Raw genomic sequence first — 25,220 nt, forward strand, 5'->3', positions numbered from 1 at the left:
TTTTATTTCTCTGATACCCAATTTTGTGGACAGAATTCATAACTGTAACACTTGTGTAAGCCTAAATAATTTCTGGAAGGACTGACAGAAACTGGTAACAGTTGATTCCTCTAGAGGGACGGAATATAGATCTAGTGTGGGAAGAAGGTTTATTTTTATTATTTTTAATATTATTGAAGTTTACACTAAGTACATTTATTAATTTTAAAATCAAATCTAATATTTAAGCTAAGCAGAGAGACAGATTCAATACTGAGTTGATGTAAAAAAGTTTCCTAGTTCTAGTCCAATCACTGTCATATACTTGGGATAATAATTTAGCTGGTACGTTCATTCATTATAATAGTAATATCATTGTATGCCCCTTGTTTTTTGTGTACAGTCATTTGTACAAGAGATAAGAAATTCAGATATCAAGAATAATATGAAATGAAGTGGGAAAAAAAGTTGATTTCACTAGGTGAAGTCAACAGAAGCAAATAAAGTGTGAGTGACTAAATTTAAACTGATCTCTCTCCCCATCATTGCACAGATGGGACTGTAGTTTCTTAATTTTTCCTTTTGCTTGTCCTTAAAAATTTCAAGTCAAATAATGCACATGATGATTTTCAAACTCTATGGAAGAAACATGCTCATAAAAGCAGAGTGCTTTTCTCTTGTGACAAATTATTGAGTGATATATTGAGCCTTGGGAATTTGCCCCAAAGCAGTACACCCTGAGCTTCTTCCTATCTGGTGGTGTGTGCCAAGGGCATAAAGTTATGGGTTGTCAGTAAGGATTCCCCTTCCTGGTTTTCACAAAGCTGCTCAGTGGCTTCTAATTGGGGTAAAGAAAATCAAAGATAATATCATAAGGGACAAAACTCGCATGTCAATATGTATACCAAGAAAACAGAGTTCAGGAGAGTGAAAATGCCTGGTAGTGGTGGTGGTTCAGTTGCCAAGTCGTGTCCGACTCTTTGTGATGCCATGGACTGTAGCCCTCCAGAGGCTCTGTCCGTGGGATTCTCCAGGCAAGAATACTGGAGTGGGCTGCCATTTCCTTCTCCAGGGGATCTTCCTGGATCTCCTGCAATGCAGTTGGATTCTTTACCAACTGAGCCAACAGGGAAGCCCAAAAACTGCCTATGTTGGTTGAAAGCAAGAGAGAGCTTTGTTATGTTATTGGAAATACTTCACTGGAATAGCTGATTGTATTGGTTTTTAACTTTAGGGAGCTTACATCTACTTTAAGGGAGGGGTTAAGATATTTAATACTCTTTGTTTCTCCCTTCTCTATAATTCTACTGTATTTTCATTAATATATTATATAATATAGATATATTTAATTTGAAGTCTGTTTTTGATCTGAATACAGTAAGAGAAGACTTGGGGACTCATTTACATAAATTGACTGAAGAATATTTTAATAATAATGACTTGGGATCATATCTGAGCTCCTGAGAGGCAAGTAGACCAAAATGCAAGTATAGCATAGGAGGAAGAAAGAAAGGGAAGAAGGAGGGAGACAAAAAGGTAGAGTAGGAGACAGAGAATAGGAGAGGCAAAGAAGGAACTAATTCGTACTGAGCAGCAACAATACATTAGGAGATGCGCCAGACCTTTTCAGGTTCATCAAACCTTAAAATAATGGCGTTAGGAAAATACTCGGCTCACTTTTACTGACAAGAAATGTGGCTCAGAGAGGTAAAGCAATCTTTGTACTATTCTCAGATACCCAGCTGGCAAGTAGCTAGCTTGAAAGTCCACCCAGACAGACCTGATTTCAGAACTTCTGCCACTTATGTTCAACAAAGCCATCTCTCAAATGATGAGAGCTTCCTATGTTATTATTACTATTATTATTACTTTTTAATCGTAAGGAGACTAGATGAAGGAGATTGTGGTCAATAAGGGATAAAGTAAAATTACTCTGAAGCATATTTGATAGAAGACAGGAGTGCATGGCTTTTTAAAGTTAATGAAAGGTTTTCTAAACAAGAGGAAAAACCATAGGTTAAATAAGTGGGACACAAAATCCATAACTTCGGTCAAGAAAGCATCTACCAGATCAGTCATGAAAATGGGTGAAGCAAAATCAATCACGTTTTATTGATTTCAAAAATAACAGAATTTGGACCACATAAAAGTCACATTTTGTATTTGTCAAGAAAACTCACTGAAGAAAATGAATTAGCTTGACACAAATGAACTCGCCTTGAAAGAAACAAATCATCTGATAACATCTATATTAATGGGATATAAAAAAGCCAAATGTGAGGAGAATGAGAGAATTTTTCTTCAATAGAAGTAGTGCTTAGAAAGTTTTTGGCTTTTCCTTAATAAAGATTTTCAACTTATTTTAAGAAATTTATATTTAGAACATGTTCAGAGGTAAGTGAAATCTTTTTGATAAGTTATCTCTTTAATAGTGTATGAATCATAAGACTATGTCTCTGTCTAGTCTGATTTTTTTGTATACTTGTACTCTCTAAATCTATATTTCTTTCTAGAAAAGACATAAGTTCCTGTTTGTATTTAAGCATCAAGACTTTCTAAACCTCTATGTCATCTTCAATTCTCAGGTTAAGGACTACTTTCTCCAAGAAACTCTCACTAGAGTCAGCCTTTCTTTTCTAGAACTGTAGTATGTTATTTATAACACTCAAGGATTTCTATCCTGAATCATAAGCTTTTTAAAAATGTGTTTTAAGTGCATCCTCTACTGAACTATAAGCTACTCAAAAGAAGGAATCACATTCCTTTTTAATGTACTATATAAATAAAATAACTATGGTTTGATATTTGTTGAACAGTGAAAATAAGGAAAAACAAATTAATATCATATGCAGACATTTGAGGATGAAGTGGTTATTCTCTTCCTAGTCTTGAATATTGTTTGGGTTTTGGTTACAACCTGATTACATTAGAGCTTCTAATTTATCTTGAACTCTTATTCATGTACACAAATCATTTAGTACCACAGAAAATAACATATTCAGATATTCTCTCAAATTATGTAGACTGACTATAGCTCTCAATGGATAGACTCATTTCTCCAAAGTCAGAAAAATACAACAAACTGCCAACAAATTCATGCATCCATTTATAAGTTTCTAATGTATGTGTTTTGGTTAATTCTTTCTTTACCCTCCAAAATCCCATAGGGTTGTCTCTAAACAGCTTTGGAAGGAAAGACTAGAGTATAAATGAGGTAATCCAGTAACATATAAGTTATTTGGAAGTATGACTCAAAAAATCTGTCAGTTTCAGATAAGTCATTTCCCTTCTTTCCTTTAACATAAATGCAATTATTAGGCATAATAAAGCACAATGTTTTCTATGTAAATAACTTGTACTACTGAAAAAAACTGACCAAACCCATGGCTTTGAGGGGTACCTAGATTCAGTTCTTAAAGAAGTCAGGAAATAGACAGTAGACATACTCTAGGTGATATTAATCCCAGTTCCTTAGTTGAACAATTCTCATTGATAACGTAGAGCTAAAGAGCAATTTAATTTTATGTAACTACTCCAAGGAAGCTTTTTTTTTTTTTTTTTTTTTGCCTTTTATAGACCAAAGTGAGGCATGATCCTTTAACTTACCATATGTTTGGATTCAATTCCTTTTGGTGGTAGGAGTCAAAATCATCTCGTAGGATAATACTGTCACTATGAATTTCAGCTAAAGGAAGACAAAGATTTAGAAAAGGGTTATACTAAACAATAGATTTAGCTATGCAAAAGAGTCAACATGCTACATTTATGATGAATAACAGTATTTTAAACTAAAACTGAAGTTTAAACAAGCAACTAATTGCATTTGCTGTGCCCCTAAACTACTAAGTAAAAGAATAACTCTGCTGTTTAGAAGTCTGGAAACCAGAGCCCCCAAAGAGAACCCTACCAAAATGTCACCCAGGTCACAGAGGTGGGAAGACCAAGGTTAGCACTAGCCTACAAGGAAAGGTCACATAAGACTTGCCCCTCACAGCTCAACACATCCAGAATAGAGTCAGTGCCTAACTCACTTTAGAGCACTGAAGGGAACAGAACATTGTGGCTATTTGTTGTCAGCTAACATTGCTGTTATTTACTAACCCATCTCCTCTTCTCTTTCTTACTACCCCTCTTGCCCTGACTTGCTTTTTCGCATCCCCTATATTCACTCATTTTTTTAAATTTACTGTGTTCCAAATTGTTAACATTTTCCCCTTCAGAGCTGCATAGGAGAAATTATCTACACACGTAAGTAAAACTTCTAAATAAAGTCATGTTAGAAGTCAGGAGGAATGGCAGAAAACCATCCATAGTCTTAAATATATTATTGTTACACCTGAGATTGTATTAAATACTTCTTTTTAAGTTATAGAAGAATTCAGGTCATGCCAAGAGCAAAGAATGTTTTCATTAACTGTAGTGTATGTGATATTTCCATTGAATAGAGGATGGATAAGTAAAAACAATTTCATGGCCAGCTACAATGTAAGTAGACTCATTTTTAAAGTTGTATGAGGAATGATAATTATTTCTCCACAAATTGTAAAAAGTGAATTTGGTGCTTGAAAATCTTCTCATCTGATTCCCATGGTTTGCTTGGGAAATTTGTTTGAGCTAGTATAAATTCTCTGGGTCTATATAATTTTGTTTGGACTAGTTTGCACATGCTTTTTAAAAAAATGAAAATCATATAATCTGATTAATAAAACATAACCCCAAATTTTTGTTTTTTCCAAAAGTGATATTTTACCCTTTTGGGGGGTTCACTTGTATATAATTTATTGAATTGACTGAAGGATTAAATATCACCTCCAAATACCACAAAGTTCACTTGCAAATTCTCTTTGGTAACAATGCCACCTGCAGGCACCCTCACCCTCTTTATATCAGGTATGCCAGTAGGTAAGCACATAACGAAGTCGGGAAAACCAGTGAATCAGCATGTATTGAGAGAAATGGCTGTTCAGACTCAAAGCCTTAGGCTCGACAACAGGAAGAATATGGATTTACACTGGAGAGAACACTGTGATGTCTTCTGTGCTTGGGAGTGATTTAATGATTCCTCTGAGTGATTAGATGCAGTGTCTGAAATGCCTACAGGGTACTGCTCTCTCAAATACCCAATATGGCTGAGATGCGGCTGGGCCACTGTGGGTCACCAGCCTGCCTCAGCTGCCAGAAGGCATGCTTCTAAGTGCTTGTGTTCATCTGCCAAAGAAGAGGAGCCCCAAGCTGTAGCATTACATAAAAGTAGAGCTTCTCAAGGCAGATTTTCCAAAGAGAAAAATAAATTAATTGGGTTTATAGGTTGAAAGAGAAAGCCCAAGAGACAAATACTGACCCATCTGCAAGTCCCACAGTGACAGACAGCTGAAAAGGCTGGAGTCAGCTAGGATGATTTCTTTTCATTCTTATTAAATAGTGTGTGTAGGAAACTGCTTTTAAAATCAGTCTTCACTGTCATACATGAGAAATTTAACTCTTAAAGATCATTTGCTTTCCAAAGATTTTTTACAGAGTCATGGGTAAGCCTCTATGGTTATTTGTTCATGTATTGCCTTTTTTCCAAATATTATTATTACATATATATATATATATCCCTGACTATGCTTTAGAAATACAAATTCATCTAATCCTCATAACAACCACAGGAGGTAGGTACTATCATTACTTCTATTTTATAGGTGAGGAAACAGGCATAGAAAGATTAAGTAACTTGCCCAATATCACCATGCAAGCCAAGTGGCAGAGGTGACATAAATCCAGTTTATTTGGCTCCAGAATCCATACTGTACAATCTTGCCTCAAGAACTGCAGCCCACTAAATACATGTCAGAATGAAAAAATCATGAGAAAAATGAGAGGAAGCAACTTTACATGGTGCTATTAAACAAAGCATCCAGTTATTTAGACAATCTCATTTTAGTTTTTGAAGAAATGGCCAAATTATTTCTCTTTTTACAAGCTAGTGCTAGTTTAAGCCAATACTTTGGCCTGATGCGAATGGCCAACTCATTGGAAAAGACCCTGATGCCAGAAAAGATTAAAGGCAGAAGGAGAAGATGAGACAGAAGATGTTGGAGAAAGCAGAAGGAAGATTGAAGGCAGAAGGAGAAGATGTTGACAGAAGATAAGATGGTTGGATGGCATCACTGATTCAACAGACATGAACTTGGGCAAACTCTGGGAGATGGTGAGGGACAGGGAAGCCTGGTGTGCTGCAGTCCTTGTGGTTGTGAAGAGTCAAACACAACTTGGCAATTGAACAACAACAACACTGGTTTAAGCAGATATCTCAGATCTGCTTCCACACTCATAGCTCCTTGCCTATTGCCTCCATGCTCTACTATTTATGATGGGTAGAGGCTTAGGGGAAAATTCAGCATTAGAATCCTATGCCAAAAGACCAGATCCAACTAGATTCTAAGGATAAATGCAGCAACAGGTTCAAAAGTCCTTCCATTAGCCCAAACTGGACTTTTGGATCACCTCCTCAGTGAGATCTCAGGTTAAAGTATAATCTGGACCTGAGTATTATTTCAATGAATGATCAGAGAATCAGAGAGGGCAGAGAGTTTCCTCATCTCTGTATGCCCTGCTCACATGGCAAAGGAGTGAAACAAGTAGATCTAGCGCTGAGGTCAGTGACACTGGAGTCTCAAATACTCACCTAGATGTGGGTGCACAGTGGCCTCTGTTGGAGCTGGACCAAGAGAGAAAAATGGAAACATGATTTATTAGCAGCAAAAGCAAAATCCATTAATAAACAATCACAAATATGGTTATAAAACCTAAGCCATACTAAACAAATAAAGAGCTAGATAGAACTTTTTAGAGGACTAAGAAGAAAATGTCAATTAACGTCCTAAAATAAGATGTTCAACTCACTAGTTAGTTGTTATATTTAAAAGTCATGCATTACTCCTAAAGTGAAAAGTAGAACTCCTTACACACAGGATAGTTATTTATCATACAAGTTTAGTCAGGTATTCCTTGAAACTTACAATACGAATGTAACGTGAGCACCCATTACATACCATGGGCCATTCTGGGTGTGCAGTAGTATAGGGACAAAAAGCACCCTCCTTGCTCTCAAAGAGCTTACCATCTGGTGGAGATAAGTACAGTATAGTGTAATAAGTGCTATGGGATAGTGTTTAGAGGTCATAGGGTGAGAAGGGCACAAATGAAGGATACTAATTCTAGGCTGCCCAGGAGAAGACAGTGGTCAGGAGAGGCTGCTGAGTTGTGAAAGACTAGCAGGAGGAGACAGGTTGGGGTAGGAGAGGGAAGAGGTGTTTCTTTCTGGAGTGAAAGTGAAATGGCACTGAGAAGTAGGAGAGAATGGTCTTTTGGAACAAGTACAACTATTTCAGCATGACATGAACAAAGTTTCAGAGGAGGGGGTAGTAAAGTGAAGTTGGGAAGATTGGAAGGCCAAGATTATGAAACTGAATGCTAAGGAGTTTGGATTTTACTATGAAAGCATGATGATCTCCTGAACATTCATCAGCAAAGGAGTACCTGTTCAAATATGCATTTTAAGAACAGGCACTCTGGTAAGAGTTAGGAAATAAGGGATACTGGCCAACTGACACTTTGGTGATTTTTTTTTTTCTCAGTGGATTCCTAAATCTAGGAAGAAATGTTGCCAATTCACTTATCTAAAAATTAGAACTATAACAGATATTTTAACATCTTTTACATTCATTAAAGAAGAAATTTAGCTAGGTATTAAAAAAATTAGTTTCTATCACAATTATCAGTGCTTCAGTTATGTTAGATGAAAAATCCACAGTTAAGTTTGTAGTTTGTAATTCAAACTAGAGATGTTTGTCTTATTGCAATTATCAGTTAGAAATATTTTCTAGTCAGTACAATAGTTAGATAAATGTAACAAAACATCTGCAGAGACATCAATTAAATTACCTATAAATTTTAAATGACTCTGATTACTAAGACCTAGATGCAATAAAGAGAATATTATGTATTAGTCTATTTTAATCTAAGGAGTCTATCCAAATTGATATCTTTCTTTCCAAAATTATTTTGGCACATGGCATTTTTCACTGAATCACCTCCAAAATAATCATCATGGAAGGGCCATTTAGAAATCATCCTCTGAATCAGAATCTCTGGGAATGGAAACTTGGAATTTGTATTTTTAAAACCTCCTCAGCTGATTCTAACAGAAAGCCAGCATCAAAAATAACTGTCTTGATCACATGATACAATTCTTACTTTTATAGCATGCAAAACTGTTATCTATAGTAAGTATATATCTTTTATCCCAATAAGAAATAAGTTCCTCAAAGACATAAAATATGCCCACTGAAGACATCAGCCTAAAGCTGGTAATAGATTCTCAATAAATACTTAATTGAATCAAATGCTATTTTCTTTCTTAGTTGTAATGTATTTTACGATATTTTGGAAAATAATAACTAAAGATCCAAATGTTTGAAAAATGCCAAAATAAACTCATAATGTTGTTAAAGTTCTTTAGTATAAGCAGTTTGGATAGTTTAAACACCCAACTAATGTCCAGTTGGATTTAACTCAACAAACTTATGTTTTCAATCACTAGTTAGGAAGACTCAGTGTGCTTTTTACAAAATATACCCACTGTCTGAGATAACTAAACATTATTTCCTCAAAAAGAGGAACATAGTACACATTAAACTTGGTGAAATGAAAAGTATTTTTCCTTGAAAAATAGTCTAATGTGTATAGTATAATACACATATGTATTTGGTCCAAAATCTAGTAAAGTAATGGACCTGGGAAGCTTATTTTAATCATCTCTCAGTAAGCAACTATATCAACCTAGTTTTACGCAGTGTAAAAGAATTTTGTAAGCTTGTAGAAAGTTCACCACCTTTTCTAAATTTATCGGAATAAATAGACCACAGAAGAATTGGAGTAAGTAGCCTGAAGAAGTATAATATAGTTCAACAACACATATTACACTCCCACTTGGATACTAGTACTTGCTTTGCCTCATACTACTGATTTGGATGAATTACTAAGATCCTGAATTATATTAATTTTCCAAAAAGGTCTTAACTCTTTCCTTTATTAAGTATAAAATGTATGCTTCAGAAAGATCCTAGCTTGTCAATCTTCCAATGTGTGTAGTGGCATACCTCCAAGCATACAGTTCCTGCTCCTTTCCATTGAACTGACTCATCCTTCTAGATCGACTGAATGTTTTATCTCAATGTTCTGTTGGTCTGTTTCTAATTCTCTGCCTCTCCAAGGACTCTAGACTGCCCCCACCCATCATCAACTTTGGTCTAATTTCACAATTCCTTTGAATCTGAAATTGCATGACTGATAGTAGCTACCACATAAAGTTGCCAAATGGCTTAAACTGGGAAGCTTTGTTTCTAAAAATGAGAAAGAACAAAAATGTTCCTAAAGAAATAGGCTCTAGCTTTGGAGAAAATAGGATAGGACACATGTTTAACAGAAGTATAAGACATCTTAATTCTTCCAAGTGCCTCTGAATCGTGCTAAGAAGACTAGGTCAGATGATGACCACAGGCAGACACAGGGGAGGATGCGCTGAAAGTGAGGGCCCTGCTAGTTGTCAGAGGAGATTGAAGGGACAGGAAGACAACAACAACCTGGAGTTGTTCTGTACTCAGAAAGGTAACTGAGGGGGAGAATTTCATAATATGGTCCTTGATTTAGCTTCATTAGTGGGTTTCCCAGGTGGCACTAGTGGTAAAGAACCTGCTTGCCAGTGCAGGAGACCTAAGAGATGCAGGTTCGATTTATAGGTTGGGAAGATCCCCTGGGCATGGCAACCCACTCCAGTATTCTTGCCTGTAGAATCCCATGGACAGAGGAGCTTGGTCTACAGTCCAAAGGGTCACAAAGAACTGGGCATGGTTGAAGCGACTTAGCACACATGCACATAGCTTCACTGGTGAGACTATATATATAATGGCTGGATAGAAGTTTACACTGTGAGGGACTCACCAAACAGAGCTGTTAACAAATCTGGATATTTCTAGATTCACAAAAACAATTAGTTGTACACCCTACACTACAGAACAAATTCACTTCTGAGAATACCAGGAGTTCATTTTGGTTTACAGAAACCCTTGATTACTTATGAAATCATTTGTCTTTCCATAAATGTTGGGTCAATTCAGATTAATAGGAAGTTTCCACCAAGATCTTGCAAACTCTTATAAACCATGCAATAGTCAGAGGCCAAACTTTCAATAATGTTTTAGAATTAAAGCATAGTTATCATGGGATATCATATCCTGCAGTTGGATTTCACAGATCACTCCAAGGAGTTCCATGAGTACTGGCAATGCATAAACAAACCAACTCATAATTCTGGATATCTATTAATTTTTACTAATCCTAGGCAAGATGGCAACATCACTATCTTGGTTAATAGAACATGTAACATAAAGAATAAATAGATTCATGTTTCAATGAACTCTAGATCTTGTTGAAGACATTAGAACATCTCTGTAATCTTTACCCACAAAGTTAATGTCATTGAGGCACAAAAACTAAAAAACGATGTTCTTTGTAAAGCTTGACAATTTAAAGTAACTTAACTAAATTGGAAATTGAGCTAAAGTTGTATCTTGGTAACTTAAGGAGTATGCCAAATGTCACCAAAATGAGTCAACTCTGTCAAAACCACAGATTAAAAGTGAAATGTTAAACAGGTAAGTTAAAATGAAGATTCTACTTGGCTTTAAAAAATAAAGTGAAACAAGTCAACACAATGTAAGAATCATGATGGAGTCTTACCAAAGCCTCCATGTTTTTTAAAAGCATGTTTTCAGCAAAGGATTAGGATTGAAAGCATGCCAAACTCTGACTTGTTTTTAGTTGAGAAATCCAAAAACTTTTAAAACTTAAAAGCATAATATAGTCTTTTCATACTAGATAGGTAATAAATGTTCGTAAGAATCCAAGTCACTCATAAATGTGCACTAGTGATTTATTTTTCCAGATTCCTTTCAGTGTTTGTGATAGTGCTACTGAAAAGTTACTCATCCTCCAAATTCTGTAGCTGGGCCCACACAGATTGTTTTGGTAAAATATAAAGCTTTATATAAAAAATGAAATGCTTTAGTGTTATTCTAGGTCTTTCCTTAGCCAAATGTTTTCCAAAATGCTACTTTTAAATGACCTGAATATTAGGTATGTAATTTCACTGAAATTTCATGGGCTATATAAAGAAGATGAGAATGGATTTTTTTAATTGATAAGCTAATATAGTTGAAAATAAAATAAACCTGAATCATTGTTTTTAGAACGTACTTAAAAATTTATTAAAAAAAAATACATTCCTTGTAGTAGAGCTTCCCTTTTACTCAGCATTGCTATTCTTGAAATGGTTTACTAATCTCCATGAATTACAAGAAAAAGACTAGAATTGATTTGAATGAATACAGGAACTCATATTGGTGCAAATTTGATAAAGATCATTATGCAAGGAATAGTGAAGGATTACTATGTGAAACAACTGTAAAGAGATCCAACTTACAACAAATAAATTCACATCATGAAGACTGAGGAGATCTAACATGAAAAAGGTAAATTCAGTAGCAAAGTTTTCAAAGAAAAATATGCTTTCTTATTTCTTTAAACAAGGTTATTATTCATCCATTTTAAAACACAAGTACAAAGAGCATGTACTGACACTTTGTTGAGTAAATGAACAACAGGACTCAGCCCACGTATGTTAACATACCAGTGTGCTGGTGCTGGGTCCAGAGTTGCAAGAGTTGAAGTTACTAAGGAATATGTTCACATTTTTGGAAGGTGAGTTTTTTTTTTTTTAATAGTTTGTTATTTTTCACTCAGTGTGAGTTAATCTGACCTCCACTATAATATGAAAGTAACCAGTTATCAGTCTCTTCCCAAACTTTTAAACACAGCTAATGTTAAATATCCACAGCTGGGTATTGTTTTTGGTGGATATTTAACATTAGCTGTGTGGATGTGACTGGTGATAGAAGCAAGGTCCGATGCTATAAAGAGCAATATTGCATAGGAACCTGGAATGTCAGGTCCATGAATCAAGGCAAATTGGAAGTGGTCAAACAAGAGATGGTAAGAATGAATGTCGACATTCTAGGAATCAGCGAAGTGAAATGGACTGGAATGGGTGAATTTAACTCAGATGACCATTATATCTACTACTGCGGGCAGGAATCCCTCAGAAGAAATGGAGTGGTCATCATGGTCAACAGAAGAGTCCGAAATGCAGTACTTGGATGCAATCTCAAAAACGACAGAATGATCTCTGTTCGTTTCCAAGGCAAACCATTCAATATCACAGCAATCCAAGTCTATGCCCCAACCAGTTAACTCTGAAGAAGCTGAAGTTGAACAGTTCTATGAAGACCTACAAGACCTTTTAGAACTAACACCCCAAAAAGATGTCCTTTTCATTATAGGGGACTAGAATGCAAATGTAGGAAGTCAAGAAACACCTGGAGTAACAGGCAAATTTGGCCTTGGAATACGGAATGAAGCAGGGCAAAGACTGATAGACTTTTGCCAAGAAAATGCACTGGTCAGAACAAACACCCTCTTCCAACAACACAAGAGAAGACTCTACACATGGACATCACCAGATGGTCAACACCGAAATCAGATTGATTATATTCTTTGCAGCCAAAGATGGAGAAGCTCTACACAGTCAGCAAAAACAAGACCAGGAGCTGACTGTGGCTCAGACCATGAACTCCTTATTGCCAAATTCAGACTTAAATTGAAGAAAGTAGGGAAAACCACTACCCATTCAGGTATGACCTAAATCAAATCCCTTATGATTATACAGTGGAAGTGAGAAATAGATTTAAGGGCCTAGATCTGATAGATAGAGTGCCTGATGAACTATGGAATGAGGTTTGTGACACTGTACAGGAGACAGGGATCAAGACCATTCCCACAGAAAAGAAATGCAAAAAAGCAAAATGGCTGTCTGGGGAGGCCTTACAAATAGCTGTGAAAAGAAGAGAAGCGAAAAGCAAAGGAGAAAAGGAAAGATATAAGCATCTGAATGCAGAGTTCCAAAGAATAGCAAGAAGAGATAAGAAAGCCTTCTTCAGCGATCAATGCAAAGAAATAGAGGAAAACAACAGAATGGGAAAGACTAGGGATCTCTTCAAGAAAATCAGAGATACCAAGGGAACATTTCATGCAAAGATGAGCTCGATAAAGGACAGAAATGGTATGGACCTAACAGAAGCAGAAGATATTAGGAAGAGATGGCAAGAATACACAGAAGAACTGTACAAAAAAGATCTTCACGACCCAGATAATCACGATGGTGTGATCACTGACCTAGAGCCAGACATCCTGGAATGGGAAGTCAAGTGGGCCTTAGAAAGCATCACTACGAACAAAGCTAGTGGAGGTGATGGAATTCCAGTTGAGCTATTCCAAATCCTGAAAGATGATGCTGTGAAAGTACTGCACTCAATATGCCAGCAAATTTGGAAAACTCAGCAGTGGCCACAGGACTGAAAAAAGGTCAGTTTTCATTCCAATCCCAAAGAAAGGCAATGCCAAAGTATGCTCAAACTACCGCACAATTGCACTCATCTCACATGCTAGTAAAGTAATGCTCAAAATTCTCCAAGCCAAGCTTCAGCAATACGTGAACCATGAACTTCCAGATGTTCAAGCTAGTTTTAGAAAAGGCAGAGGAACCAGAGATCAAACTGCCAACATCTGCTGGATCATCGAAAAAGCAAGAAAGTTCCAGAAAAACATCTATTTATGCTTTATTGACTATGCCAAAGCCTTTGACTGTGTGGATCACAATGAACTGTGGAAAATTCTCAAAGAGATGGGAATACCAAACCACCTGACTTGCCTCTTGAGAAACCTGTATGCAGGTCAGGAAACAACATTTAGAACTGGACATGGAACAACAGACTGGTTCCAAATAGAGAAAGGAGTACGTCAAGGCTGTACATTGTCACCCTGTTTATTTAACTTATATGCAGAGTACATCATGAGAATGCTGGGCTGGATGAAGCCCAAGCTGGAATCAAGATTTCTGGGAGAAATATCAATAACCTCAGATATGCAGATGACACCATCCTTACGGCAGAAAGCGAAGAACTAGAGAGCCTCTTGATGAAAGTGAAAGTGGAGAGTGAAAAAGTTGGCTTCAAGTTCCACATTCAGAAAACTAAGAACATGGCATCTGTTCCCATCACTTCATGACAAATAGGTGGGGAAACAGTGGAAACAGTGGCTGACTTTATTTTTCTGGGCTCCAAAATCACTGCAGATGGTGGCTGCAGCCATGAAATTAAGATGCTTACTCCTTGGAAAAAAGTTATGAGCAACCTAGACAGCATAATAGAAAACAGAGACATTACTTTTTCAACAAAGGTCCATCTAGTCAAGGTTATGATTTTTCCAGCAGTCATGTATGGACGTGAGAGTTGGATTATAAAGAAAGCGGAGCACTGAAGAATTGATGCTTTTGAACTGTGGTGTTGGAGAAGACTCTTGAGAGTCCCTTGGACTGCAAGGAGATCCAACCAGTCCATCCTAAAGGAGATCAGTCCTGAATATTCATTGGAAGGACTGATGTTGAGGCTGAAACTCCAATACTTTGGCCACCTGATGCGAAGAACTGACTCACTGGAAAAGACCCTGCTGTTGGGAAAAATTGAAGGTGGGAGGGGAAGCGGATGACAGAGGATGAGACGGTTGGATGGCATCACCAACTCAACGGACATGAGTTTGAGTATACTCCGGGAGTTGGTGATGGACAGGGAGGCCTGATGTGCTGCAGCCCATGGGGTCGCAAACAGTCGGACACGACTGAGCGACTGAACTGAACTGAACTGAAACAGGAAGCCACTGATGTCATTTGGATCTTGGAGCTCACAGCCATGCTTCTCTTAATTGCATTCTAACAGCTTAAATCTTTTGGTGTTTTTAGTAAATATCATAAACATGGATCATAAATATGGATAATTATATAGTTTCTCCATATTAAAGGAAAACCTATCATCAATTCAATTTGTCCAAGAGACAAATTATATGCTGAAAGAAAAGCTTCATTTCTTAAAAGGATTTCTGTGTTTATGCTCTTTCAAAAGTTGAGGCCACTAGCATCTCATGAGATCACAGTGGCCTAGAATAAACACATTAGAAAGAATGGGGTTGCATTTAATTCCTCCAAAAGCTGTTCTTTTCACAAGTGTTTTTCTTTCAAATGAATTATTTTGAAGGAAACTTTTGAGTAACCATGTGACTCCAAAGTATTTTTCAGTCAACATGTTCAATACATTATTTACTGCAAAGGATGGCAATTTCAATATGCTGGGAAGAAAAAGAAAGGGTTGCCTAAAAACGAATTGAGGGAGTGGTTAATGAACTTTGTGTTAATATCATTGATTATTTTTTAAAAATCTTTGAATTAAGGCAAGCACTATATAGATGCTAGGAATTTTTTACAAATACAGGTATTTGATTATGGGAACTATAGCTCCTGAATCATTTTAGAATTCAAAGGCCCTAGGTAGTTTTGCCTCAGGTATCTCTTCACCTAATTTGAAATTCAAATGTATGAAACTTCCAAAGCTAAATATGACAAATTAGACACAGTCTGTGAAGTTACCATTTAATGAGCTATGAACCTAGACTTTCATCTCCCCAGGAATAATTTCTTTATTACTTTTTTGTATTTTATTGCAATAAAGCACCATTTGACCTTCAAGTATGATAATTAAGCTTCCAAAAATGTTATAAATTTAGAGTGAAAATAGTTCTCTGTGTATTCAGGAATATACTTATGATCAGTATAAAAGATTACTTAATATTTAAAGATAGTTAAATTATACACAGAATCAGCAATATTAGAAAGCATTTTTCTCTTCCCTTCCTCTCCTATTTCCCATCTCAATTTGATTTGTGTCTCATAACAATTTATCATCACTCATATTCTAAAATACATGAAAGAGGAGCAAAACTAAAAAATATTTTTGTAACCTACAAACGGGGAACAGAGAACTCTTTCAGTAAGACTTCTTCTAGGAGCTGTCAATAATGGGATCTTATACACTAAAACCTGTGACTCATTGTCTTGCTTTACCTTTTCTGGGGGTAGATACTCATGTACTTTCTCATATACTTGGCTTATGATATGAAAAAAAGTTTTAAGTGAAAAATCAGAGTGTAGAACAATGTAACATCTGAATCGCTGGTGAACTGCTATTTTTTTTTTTTTAAATACTACTACTATGTACTAATTTTTAAAAAATCTTATATCTTGTACACCCATGGCTGATTCATGTCGATGTATGACAAAAACCACTACAATATTGTAAAGTAATTAGCCTCCAATTAAAATAAATAAAATTTTAAAAATCTTAGATTTTTGAGAACTTTAAGAGATGAAGTTCATAGATGGGACAGGAAGTGCAACTATAAAGTGACCTTTAGCCTGGTCATATATGACCTTTAAATAATGTTCAGAGCGGGCAGAAAAATCATTAAAATCACCATCATCCAATAATAATAATAACAACAACAACAATACTAATATCACTAATAAGAAGAACAGGAACAAGAAGAAACCTTCTTGCTACTGTTAGTAGAAATTTGTTAGAGGTCTCTTGATATCTATTCTTCCCTTATGTATTTCCACTGGACTGCAGCCCCCAGTTAAAGGTGTATTTGATAGTGTCCCCTGCAGCTTCTGGGACAAAGGTATTAAATTCTGCTTGTCGGAAGGTGAACAGAAGTGATGTGGGGCACTTTCAGAGCCGCGTCATGCCCTTCAAAGGAGTGGGCATGCTTCTTGACCCTCTACCCATTAGGCTGTGAGGACATGGTCCCAAGATATGGAAGCTATGTGCTGTACACAGAGAGCCACTCCACCAGCCCTGGATCACCTACCTCCAGATTGCTTCATTACTGAGAAATAAATACACTTCTAGCCATTTATGCCACCTGCAGTTTAAGCATATGCCAAAGAAGCTTAGTCTATATTCTTTTTTTTTTAATTTATTTATTTTATTTTATTTTATTTATTTTTTTTTTTAGCCGCCCTAATTTATTTATTTTAATTGGAGGTTAATTACTTTACAATATTGTATTGGTTTCGCCATACATCAACATGAATCTGCCACGTGTATACATGTGTTTCCCCATCCTGAACCCCCCTCTCACCTCCCTCCCCGTACCATCCCTCTGGGTCGTCCCAGTGCACCAGCCCCAAGTATGCAGTATCCTGCACTGAAGCTGGACTGATGGTTCGTTTCTTACATGATATTATACATGTTTCAATGCCATTCTCCCAAATCATCCCATCCTCTCCCTCTCCCACAGAGTCCAAAAGACTGTTCTATATATCTGCGTCTCTTTTGCTGTCTCACCTACAGGGTTATCGTTACCATCTTTCTAAATTCCATATATATGTGTTAGTATACTGTATTGGTGTTTTTCTTTCTGGCTTACTTCACTCTGTATAATAGGCTCCACTTTCATCCACCTCATTAGAACTGATTCAAATGTATTCTTTTTTTTTTTTTTCAAATGTATTCTTTTTAATGGCTGAGTAATAAATACTCCATTGTGTATATGTACCACAGCTTTCTTTTTTTGTTGTTGTTGTTGGATCATATGGTAGTTCTATTTTTAGTTTTTTTGAGGAACCTCCATATTGTTTTCCATAGGCACTGTGTCAATTACATGCAATGTGAAAACTTTTAACTTTTAAGAGGGCATGGATATAACAGAGGACCTGAATAATTGTGGGTATTATAAAATTATTTGCTATATTTATACATATGTAATTTTTATCTATAGATTTTTTAAAATTTTATTTTATTTTTAAACTTTAAAATATTGTATTAGTTTTGCCAAATATCGAAATGAATCCACCACAGGTATACATGTGTTCCCCATCCTGAACCCTCCTCCCTCCTCCCTCCCCATACCATCCCTCTGGGTCGTCCCAGTGCACCAGCCCCAAGCATCCAGTATTGTGCATTGAACCTGGACTGGCGACTCGTTTCATACATGATATTATACATGTTTCAATGCCATTCTCCCAAATCTTCCCACCCTCTCCCTCTCCCACAGAGTCCATAAGACTGTTCTATACATCAGTGTCTCTTTTGCTGTCTCGTACACAGGGTTATTGTTACCATCTTTCTAAATTCCATATATATGTGTTAGTATACTGTATTGGTGTTTTTCTTTCTGGCTTACTTCACTCTGTATAAGAGGCTCCAGTTTCATCCACCTCATTAGAACTGATTCAAATGTATTCTTTTTAAAGGCTGAGTAATACTCCATTGTGTATACGTACCACAGCTTTCTCATCCATTCATCTGCTGATGGACATCTAGGTTACTTCCATGTCCGGGCTATTATAAACAGTGCTGTGATGAACATTGGGGTACACGTGTCTCTTTCCCTTCTGGTTTCCTCAGTGTGTATGCCCAGCAGTGGGATTGCTGGATCATAAGGCATTTCTGTTTCCAGTTTTTTAAGAAACTAAAGACCTATATATAGAAAACTATAAAACACTGGTGAAAGAAAGCAAAGAGGACACTAATAGATGGAGAAATATACCATGTTCATGGATTGGAAGAATCAATATAGTGAAAATGAGTATACTACCCAAAGCAATTTATAGATTCAATGCAATCCCTATCAAGCTACCAACGGTATTCTTCACAGAGCTAGAACAAATAATTTCACAATTTGTATGGAAATACAAAAATCCTCGAATAGCCAAAGCAATCTTGAGAAAGAAGAATGGAACTGGAGGAATCTACCTACCTGACTTCAGGCTCTACTACAAAGCCACAGTTATCAAGACAGTATGGTACTGGCACAAAGACAGAAATATAGATCAATGGAACAAAATAGAAAGCCCAGAGATAAATCCACGCACATATGGACACCTTATCTTTGACAAAGGAGGCAAGAATATACAATGGATTAAAGACAATCTCTTTAACAAGTGGTGCTGGGAAATCTGGTCAACCACTTGTAAAAGAATGAAACTAGAACACTTTCTAACACCATACACAAAAATAAACTCAAAATGGATTAAAGATCTCAATGTAAGACCAGAAACTATAAAACTCCTAGAGGAGAACATAGGCAAAACACTCTCTGACATACATCACAGCAGGATCCTCTATGACCCACCTCCCAGAATATTGGAAATAAAAGCAAAAATAAACAAATGGGACCTAATTAAACTCAAAAGCTTCTGCACAACAAACGAAACTATTAGCAAGGTGAAAAGGCAGCCTTCAGAATGGGAGAAAATAATAGCAAATGAAGCAACCGACAAACAACTAACCTCAAAAATATACAAGCAACTCCTACAGCTCAACTCCAGAAAAATAAATGACCCAATCAAAAAATGGGCCAAAGAACTAAATAGACATTTCTCCAAAGAAGACATACAGATGGCTAACAAACACATGAAAAGATGTTCAACATCACTCATTATCAGAGAAATGCAAATCAAAACCACTATGAGGTACCATTTCATGCCAGTCAGAATGGCTGCGTACCACAGCTTTCTTATCCATTCATCTGCTGATGGACATCTAGGTTGCTTCCATGTCCTGGCTATTATAAACAGTGCTGCAGTGAACATTGGGGTACATGTGTCTCTTTCAATTCTGGTTTCCTCAGTGTGTATACCCAGCAGTGGGATTGCTGGGTCATAAGGCAGTTCTATTTCCAGTTTTTTAAGGAATCTCCACACTGTTCTCCATAGTAGCTGTACTAGTTTGCATTCCCACCAACAGTGTAAGAGGGTTCCCTTTTCTGCACACCCTCTCCAGCATTTATTGCTTGTAGACTTTTGGATAGCAGCCATTCTGACTGGCGTGAAATGGTTCTAACTAAAAGAGTTATTTCTTGTGGGCTGGGGAATGTGTCCCTTTTGGAAAGGATATCCTCAAAGGTCTGTCTAGTCAAAGCTGTGGTTTTCCCAATAGTCATGTATGAATGTGAGAGGTGGACCATAAAGAAAGCTGAGTGCTGAAGAATTGGTGCTTTTAAACTGTGGTGTTGGAGAAGACTCTTGTACAATTTATCCTTAGCTACATAAAGGAAAGTGAGAAGAGTCCCTTGCACTCTTTTGCAATGCAAAAGAAAAGTACAAGACTCCCTTGCACTGCAAGGAGTTCAAAGCAGTCCATCCTAAAGGAGATCAATCCTGAATTTTCATTGGAAGGACTGATGCTGAAGCTTAAAATCCAATACTTTGGCCACCTGATGCCAAGAACTGACTCCTTGGAAAAGACCTGATACTGGGAAAGATTGAAGGCAGGAGGAGAAGAGCACGGCAGAGGATAAGATGGTTGGATGGCATTACCAACTCGATGGATGTGAGTTTGAGCAAGCTCAGGGGGTTGTTAATAGACCAAAAAGCCTGGTGTGCTGCAGTCCATGGGTCACAAAGAGTCAGACACGACTGAGAGACTGAACTGAACTGATCCTCTCTGTATCTCAGACATAATTCTAAAGGCCAGAATAGAAATTAGAGTTGACAAGACTGTGAGCTCCTGTGAGCAATTTGTATATCTCTGCACCCCCATGCCTACCAACATCTGGCACACAGTTGCTCCAAAAATGTTAGATGATTGGTTATGGATAACATCAGTAAGATATTATTGCTCAAACCATTGTTGTTAGAAACTTCTAATGTTCTCCTTTGTTCCCTCTCCTCTTAGTTACTTGTACATATGTCAGCGTCTTCATTTTACCTTTTCACTTTCCTTTATGCAGCTAAGGATAAATTGTACAATTCACCTTTTATAAAATAAGGCAGCTAACCTTTGTTAGCAATCAAACAAGACAGTAACATGTAGAAAGGTAATATCAAATCAGGATAGGAAAAATACATCCAGGGGAGATAAATATGCAAGATGCATACTCTGATGTCTTAACTTTGGTTCTGAAACTAAAAAGTTACATAAGTTGAAGAGTTTATACAAAAAAAGCACACACATTGCTCAGAAGAGGGGTACCTATTTCACATATAGAGACTTAAAAGAAGTTTCTCTTGTGGTTTCTTAGAAAGGGTACACTGAGCAATGCAATGAACATCATTTAAAATAATATTCATCCAACCGTGAATTAAGTAGGGCTATTCCTAACAAAGTCCAAAATGCAATGCAAAAGAAATGCACAATGTTTAAGTATGATTGTAAAAACCATTCTTGGGATATAGGAGATGAATGTTGGCTGGCAATTAAAGAAATTAAAGTAATTAGACAATCTGGGAAAGGTACACCTCTTCTACATGGGTCATTCATTCCTTCAACTAATCTCTGAGTACCTACTAAGTGCCAGACACTGTGTCAGATTCTGGGAATGTAAAAATGACCCAATTTATGCTTGACCAAGGGTTTCAAAGTGCAGGAAGAAATACATGTAGAAGATAACACATGACAATGCAATAAGGTAAACTAACCTTAATTCATAAGTATAAGATGGATTAGGGATAAAAATACAAATGATGGAGGAGGAGAGATTTAAACTGGATCTTTAAGGATGAGTGCAATTTCATAAGTAATATGAGAAGTGGATTCTGGGGAAAGAAACTGGCTTAGACAGGATGGCATGTTTGGTTAAGGCTGAAGTAGAGAGTTTGCTATTAGGTGAGGGTGGGGAGGATGAAGAGAGCCTACATGCAGAGATAAGTTGGAAAGAGAGATAGGGTCAGATCATGGAGGGCCTTGAAAGTAGGTTCAACACAGCAAATGGAGGCAGTTACAGGAATTGATGCTGGGAGGAAAAAATTAGGTTTTTATTGAAGAATACTTTCATACATGTATGGAAGGCTTGAACCAAAGATATAGCTATAGGTACACAAAGAAAAGAGCTGGTTTAAGAGATATTAAAAAGATAAAATAAATTGGTCTTAGACACATTAAGTGTACACATGGATGAAAGAATGAGCAAAGAATTATTACTTAGGTCTCTGTTTAGTGACTGGGTTGAATATGTCACTGACAAGAACTGCAATAAAGCAGACCAATCTGGAGGAAATGTCAAATTAATTTTAGTATATACTGAATTCAAGGTATCTATGGAATCCAAATGTCAGTGTCTAGTAAGAATAACAATGTGTGCATGTATGCTAAGTCACTTCAGTCGTGTCCAACTGTTTGGGACACTATCGATTGGAGTCTACCAGGCTCCTCTGTCCATGGAATTCTCCAGGCAAGAATCTGGAGTGAGTCGCCATGCCCTCCTCCAAGAGATCTTCCCACCAAGGGATCAAACCCATGTCTCTTAAGCCTCCTGCACTGGCAGGCCGGAGAAGGCAACGGCACCCCACTCCAGTACTCTCGCCTGGAAAGTCCCATGGACGGAGGAGCCTGGTGGGCTGCAGTCCATGGGGTCACTAGGAGTCGGACGCGACTGAGCGACTTCACTTTCACTTTTCACTTTCATGCACTGGAGAAGGAACTGGCAACCCGCTCCAGTGTTCTTGCTTTCAGAATCCCAGGGATGGGGGAGCCTGGTGGGCTGCCGTCTATGGGGTCACACAGAGTCGCACACAACTGAAGCGACTTAGCAGCAGTAGCAGCAGCAGCACTGGCAGGCGGGTTCTTTACTGCTAACACCACCTGGGAAGCTCAACAATAATAATCAGTCAGTTCAGTCACTCAGTCGTGTCCAACTCTTTGCGATCCCATGGACTGCAACGCTCCAGGCCTCCCTGTCCATCACCAACTCCCGGAAGTCCACCCAAACCCATGTCCATTGAGTTGGTGATGTCATTCAACCATCTCATCCTCTGTTATTCCCTTCTCCTCCTGCCCTCAATCTTTCCCAGCCTCAGGGTCTTTTCAAATGAGTTAGCTCTTCCCATCAGGTGGCCCAAGTATTGGAGTTTCAGCTTTAGCATCAGTCCTTCCAATGAACACCCAGGACTGATCTCCTTTAGGATGGACTGGTTGGATCTCCGTGCAGTCCAAGGGACTCTCAAGAGTCTTCTCCAACACCACAGTTCAAAAGCATCAATTCTCTAGCGCTCAGCTTTCTTTATAGTCCAACTCTCACATCCATACATGACCACTGGAAAAACCATAGCCTTGACTAGATGAACCTTTGTTGACAAAGTAATGTCTCTGCTTTTTAATATGCTATCTAGGTTGGTCATAACTTTCCTTCCAAGGAGTAAGCGTCTTTTAATTTCATGGCTACAATCACCATCTGCAGTGATTTTGGAGCCCAGAAAAATAAAGTCAGTCACTGTTTCCACGGTTTCCCTGTCTATTTGCCATGAAGTGACGGGACCGGATGCCATGATCTTAGTTTTCTGAATGGTGAACAATAACAATAGCTAACATTTATAGAGTATTTACTTGCTAGCCAGTGTGCTATGCACATCTTTACTGCATTTAAGTCTCACAACTTCACTATGTTTCTTCTGGACATAGAATATTGTGCCAGGATCTTGGGAACGGTATGGGACGACCGAAAATGTAGGTACTATTATTTTCTCTATTTTACAGTTAGGGACTCAAGGCTTTGAAAGATTACACAGATAGAAAGTACCAAATTAGAAATTGGAACCAAGGGGTACATAGCACCAAACTCTGTTCTCTCAACCTCTTTGTGTTACAGACTCTCTGAGTAAGCACCAAGCAAATGCACAAAGCTCAGGAGATGAAAATCACAGGTGTGAGTGAGATTACCAGGGACAATATAAAAAATGTCTAAAAGAAGTCACTAGACAGACCACTCCCAATTCCAGAATATATCCATGGGAAGTTTGAGAACTCATTAAGGAAACTGAGAAGGAGCAAGGAAGTCAGGTAGGGTGAAGATCAGAGTCCTCTGGATTGGTTGGCACCTACTGGGTTATTGACCTAGAGGATGATTGTTACCATAGACAGTTGGCAGGAGAGGTCAGGTGGCACAGTTAGTAGGAAAGCCTGAGAAAACACACTACTCTTTCAAGAAGCTAGAGTGTGAGAAAGAAAGATGGTCAGAGAAGTACTCGCATTTAGACAGAGAATTCCTGCTCAAAGCAGCAGTAGCTTTGGCCTGTTTAAACACTGAGGAGGAGGGGATGGTGAAGAGGAAAAGGCTGACAATATGGGAAAGAGAAGGCAAAACTGTTGACTCAGGTCTCAAGAGGAGAAGGGGGTAATGCCATTCCACTGAGCTTATGTCTTTTTTTTTTTATTTTTAAACTTTACATAATTGTATTAGTTTTGCCAAATATCAAAATGAATCCGCCACAGGTATACATGTGTTCCCCATCCTGAACCCTCCTCCTTATGTCTTTTCTGTAAATGTGTTTTGGTTTTTTTCTTCTATATTTGGACTAACAATATCTATATTATTAGCTATTTATGAACAGAATGTGAAACTGCCTTGTATTGCCACTCAATTCCCATGCGTCTGGTATGATATTCCACATATGCTCATAGGGGACCCAGTATAACATGCATGAATTAATACTAATGAATTCCAATGCTTACAAATAAGATTATGAAAATCTGTATTGATGGTTACATTAAACAACTGAATCTTCAAATGTAAAAATAAGGTTGGATTAATAGGTTACATGAAATAATATTTCACAAGAGCTAAAATAAAATTGTAATTTATCTGTGTTTACAACAGCTTTGCTCTCTCCCAAGTGATTATATAGATCCAATCCTAGGTTTTTTCCTTCAAAATATGGGGGACTCTAGCAGATTATATAGCAGCTTGAGTAGAAAGTGTATTTCTGTAGGCATTCAAAAGAACTCAATGTCAAATTCTTCTCGGGCATAAATCTTGATATTTTGACTTTGGACTAGATAAAGCTGTCAAAGAGGGAATGTATATAGCCCTGAGAACTGAAAAGAAGGTTGTTTAAATCTATGTTCAATCATCTTAGCATAAACAGCATCAGTCCAAAACACCATTCTTCAGGAAATTAAAAAAGGAGTCAGACCCACCTAGAGCCAGTGGCAAGGAATTTTACTGTGGCCCCGGTGAGTTCTCTCTTTATCATTCCCTTAATCTTGTCTGTTGTCAGGATCACTTAGGGACACATTTTGCCAGCCATTGCCCCAGGAGGACATCAGTTCTTTCCCCTGTTGGGTAGTTTGTAAGACTTGAAGAAAGACTGGGGGATCCTGTGTGATTTTACCAAAGCATCCTAATTCAGTTCTCTTTGTTTGTAATTACAAAATGCAGAATCTCAGAAATAGCAGTTGGAACTGCTAAACTGA

General features: G+C 37.4%; 1 protein-coding gene across 2 annotated transcripts in view; it reads right to left on the reverse strand.

Moving 5' to 3' along the window:
* RELN (reelin) overlaps nt 1–25,220 on the reverse strand; it is a 558,072-nt gene that overhangs the window by 285,072 nt on the left and 247,780 nt on the right. For both annotated transcript variants that reach the window (XM_070787714.1, XM_070787715.1), the window contains 2 exons: nt 6,650–6,682; nt 3,586–3,664 (listed from right to left, as the gene is read on the reverse strand). In XM_070787714.1, coding sequence (XP_070643815.1) covers nt 3,586–3,664; nt 6,650–6,682 — 112 coding nt within the window. The remainder of the gene's footprint in view (nt 1–3,585; nt 3,665–6,649; nt 6,683–25,220) is intronic.

Source organism: Bos indicus, chromosome 4 (assembly GCF_029378745.1).
Source record: "Bos indicus isolate NIAB-ARS_2022 breed Sahiwal x Tharparkar chromosome 4, NIAB-ARS_B.indTharparkar_mat_pri_1.0, whole genome shotgun sequence".
NCBI classification, from domain to species: Eukaryota; Metazoa; Chordata; class Mammalia; order Artiodactyla; family Bovidae; genus Bos; species Bos indicus.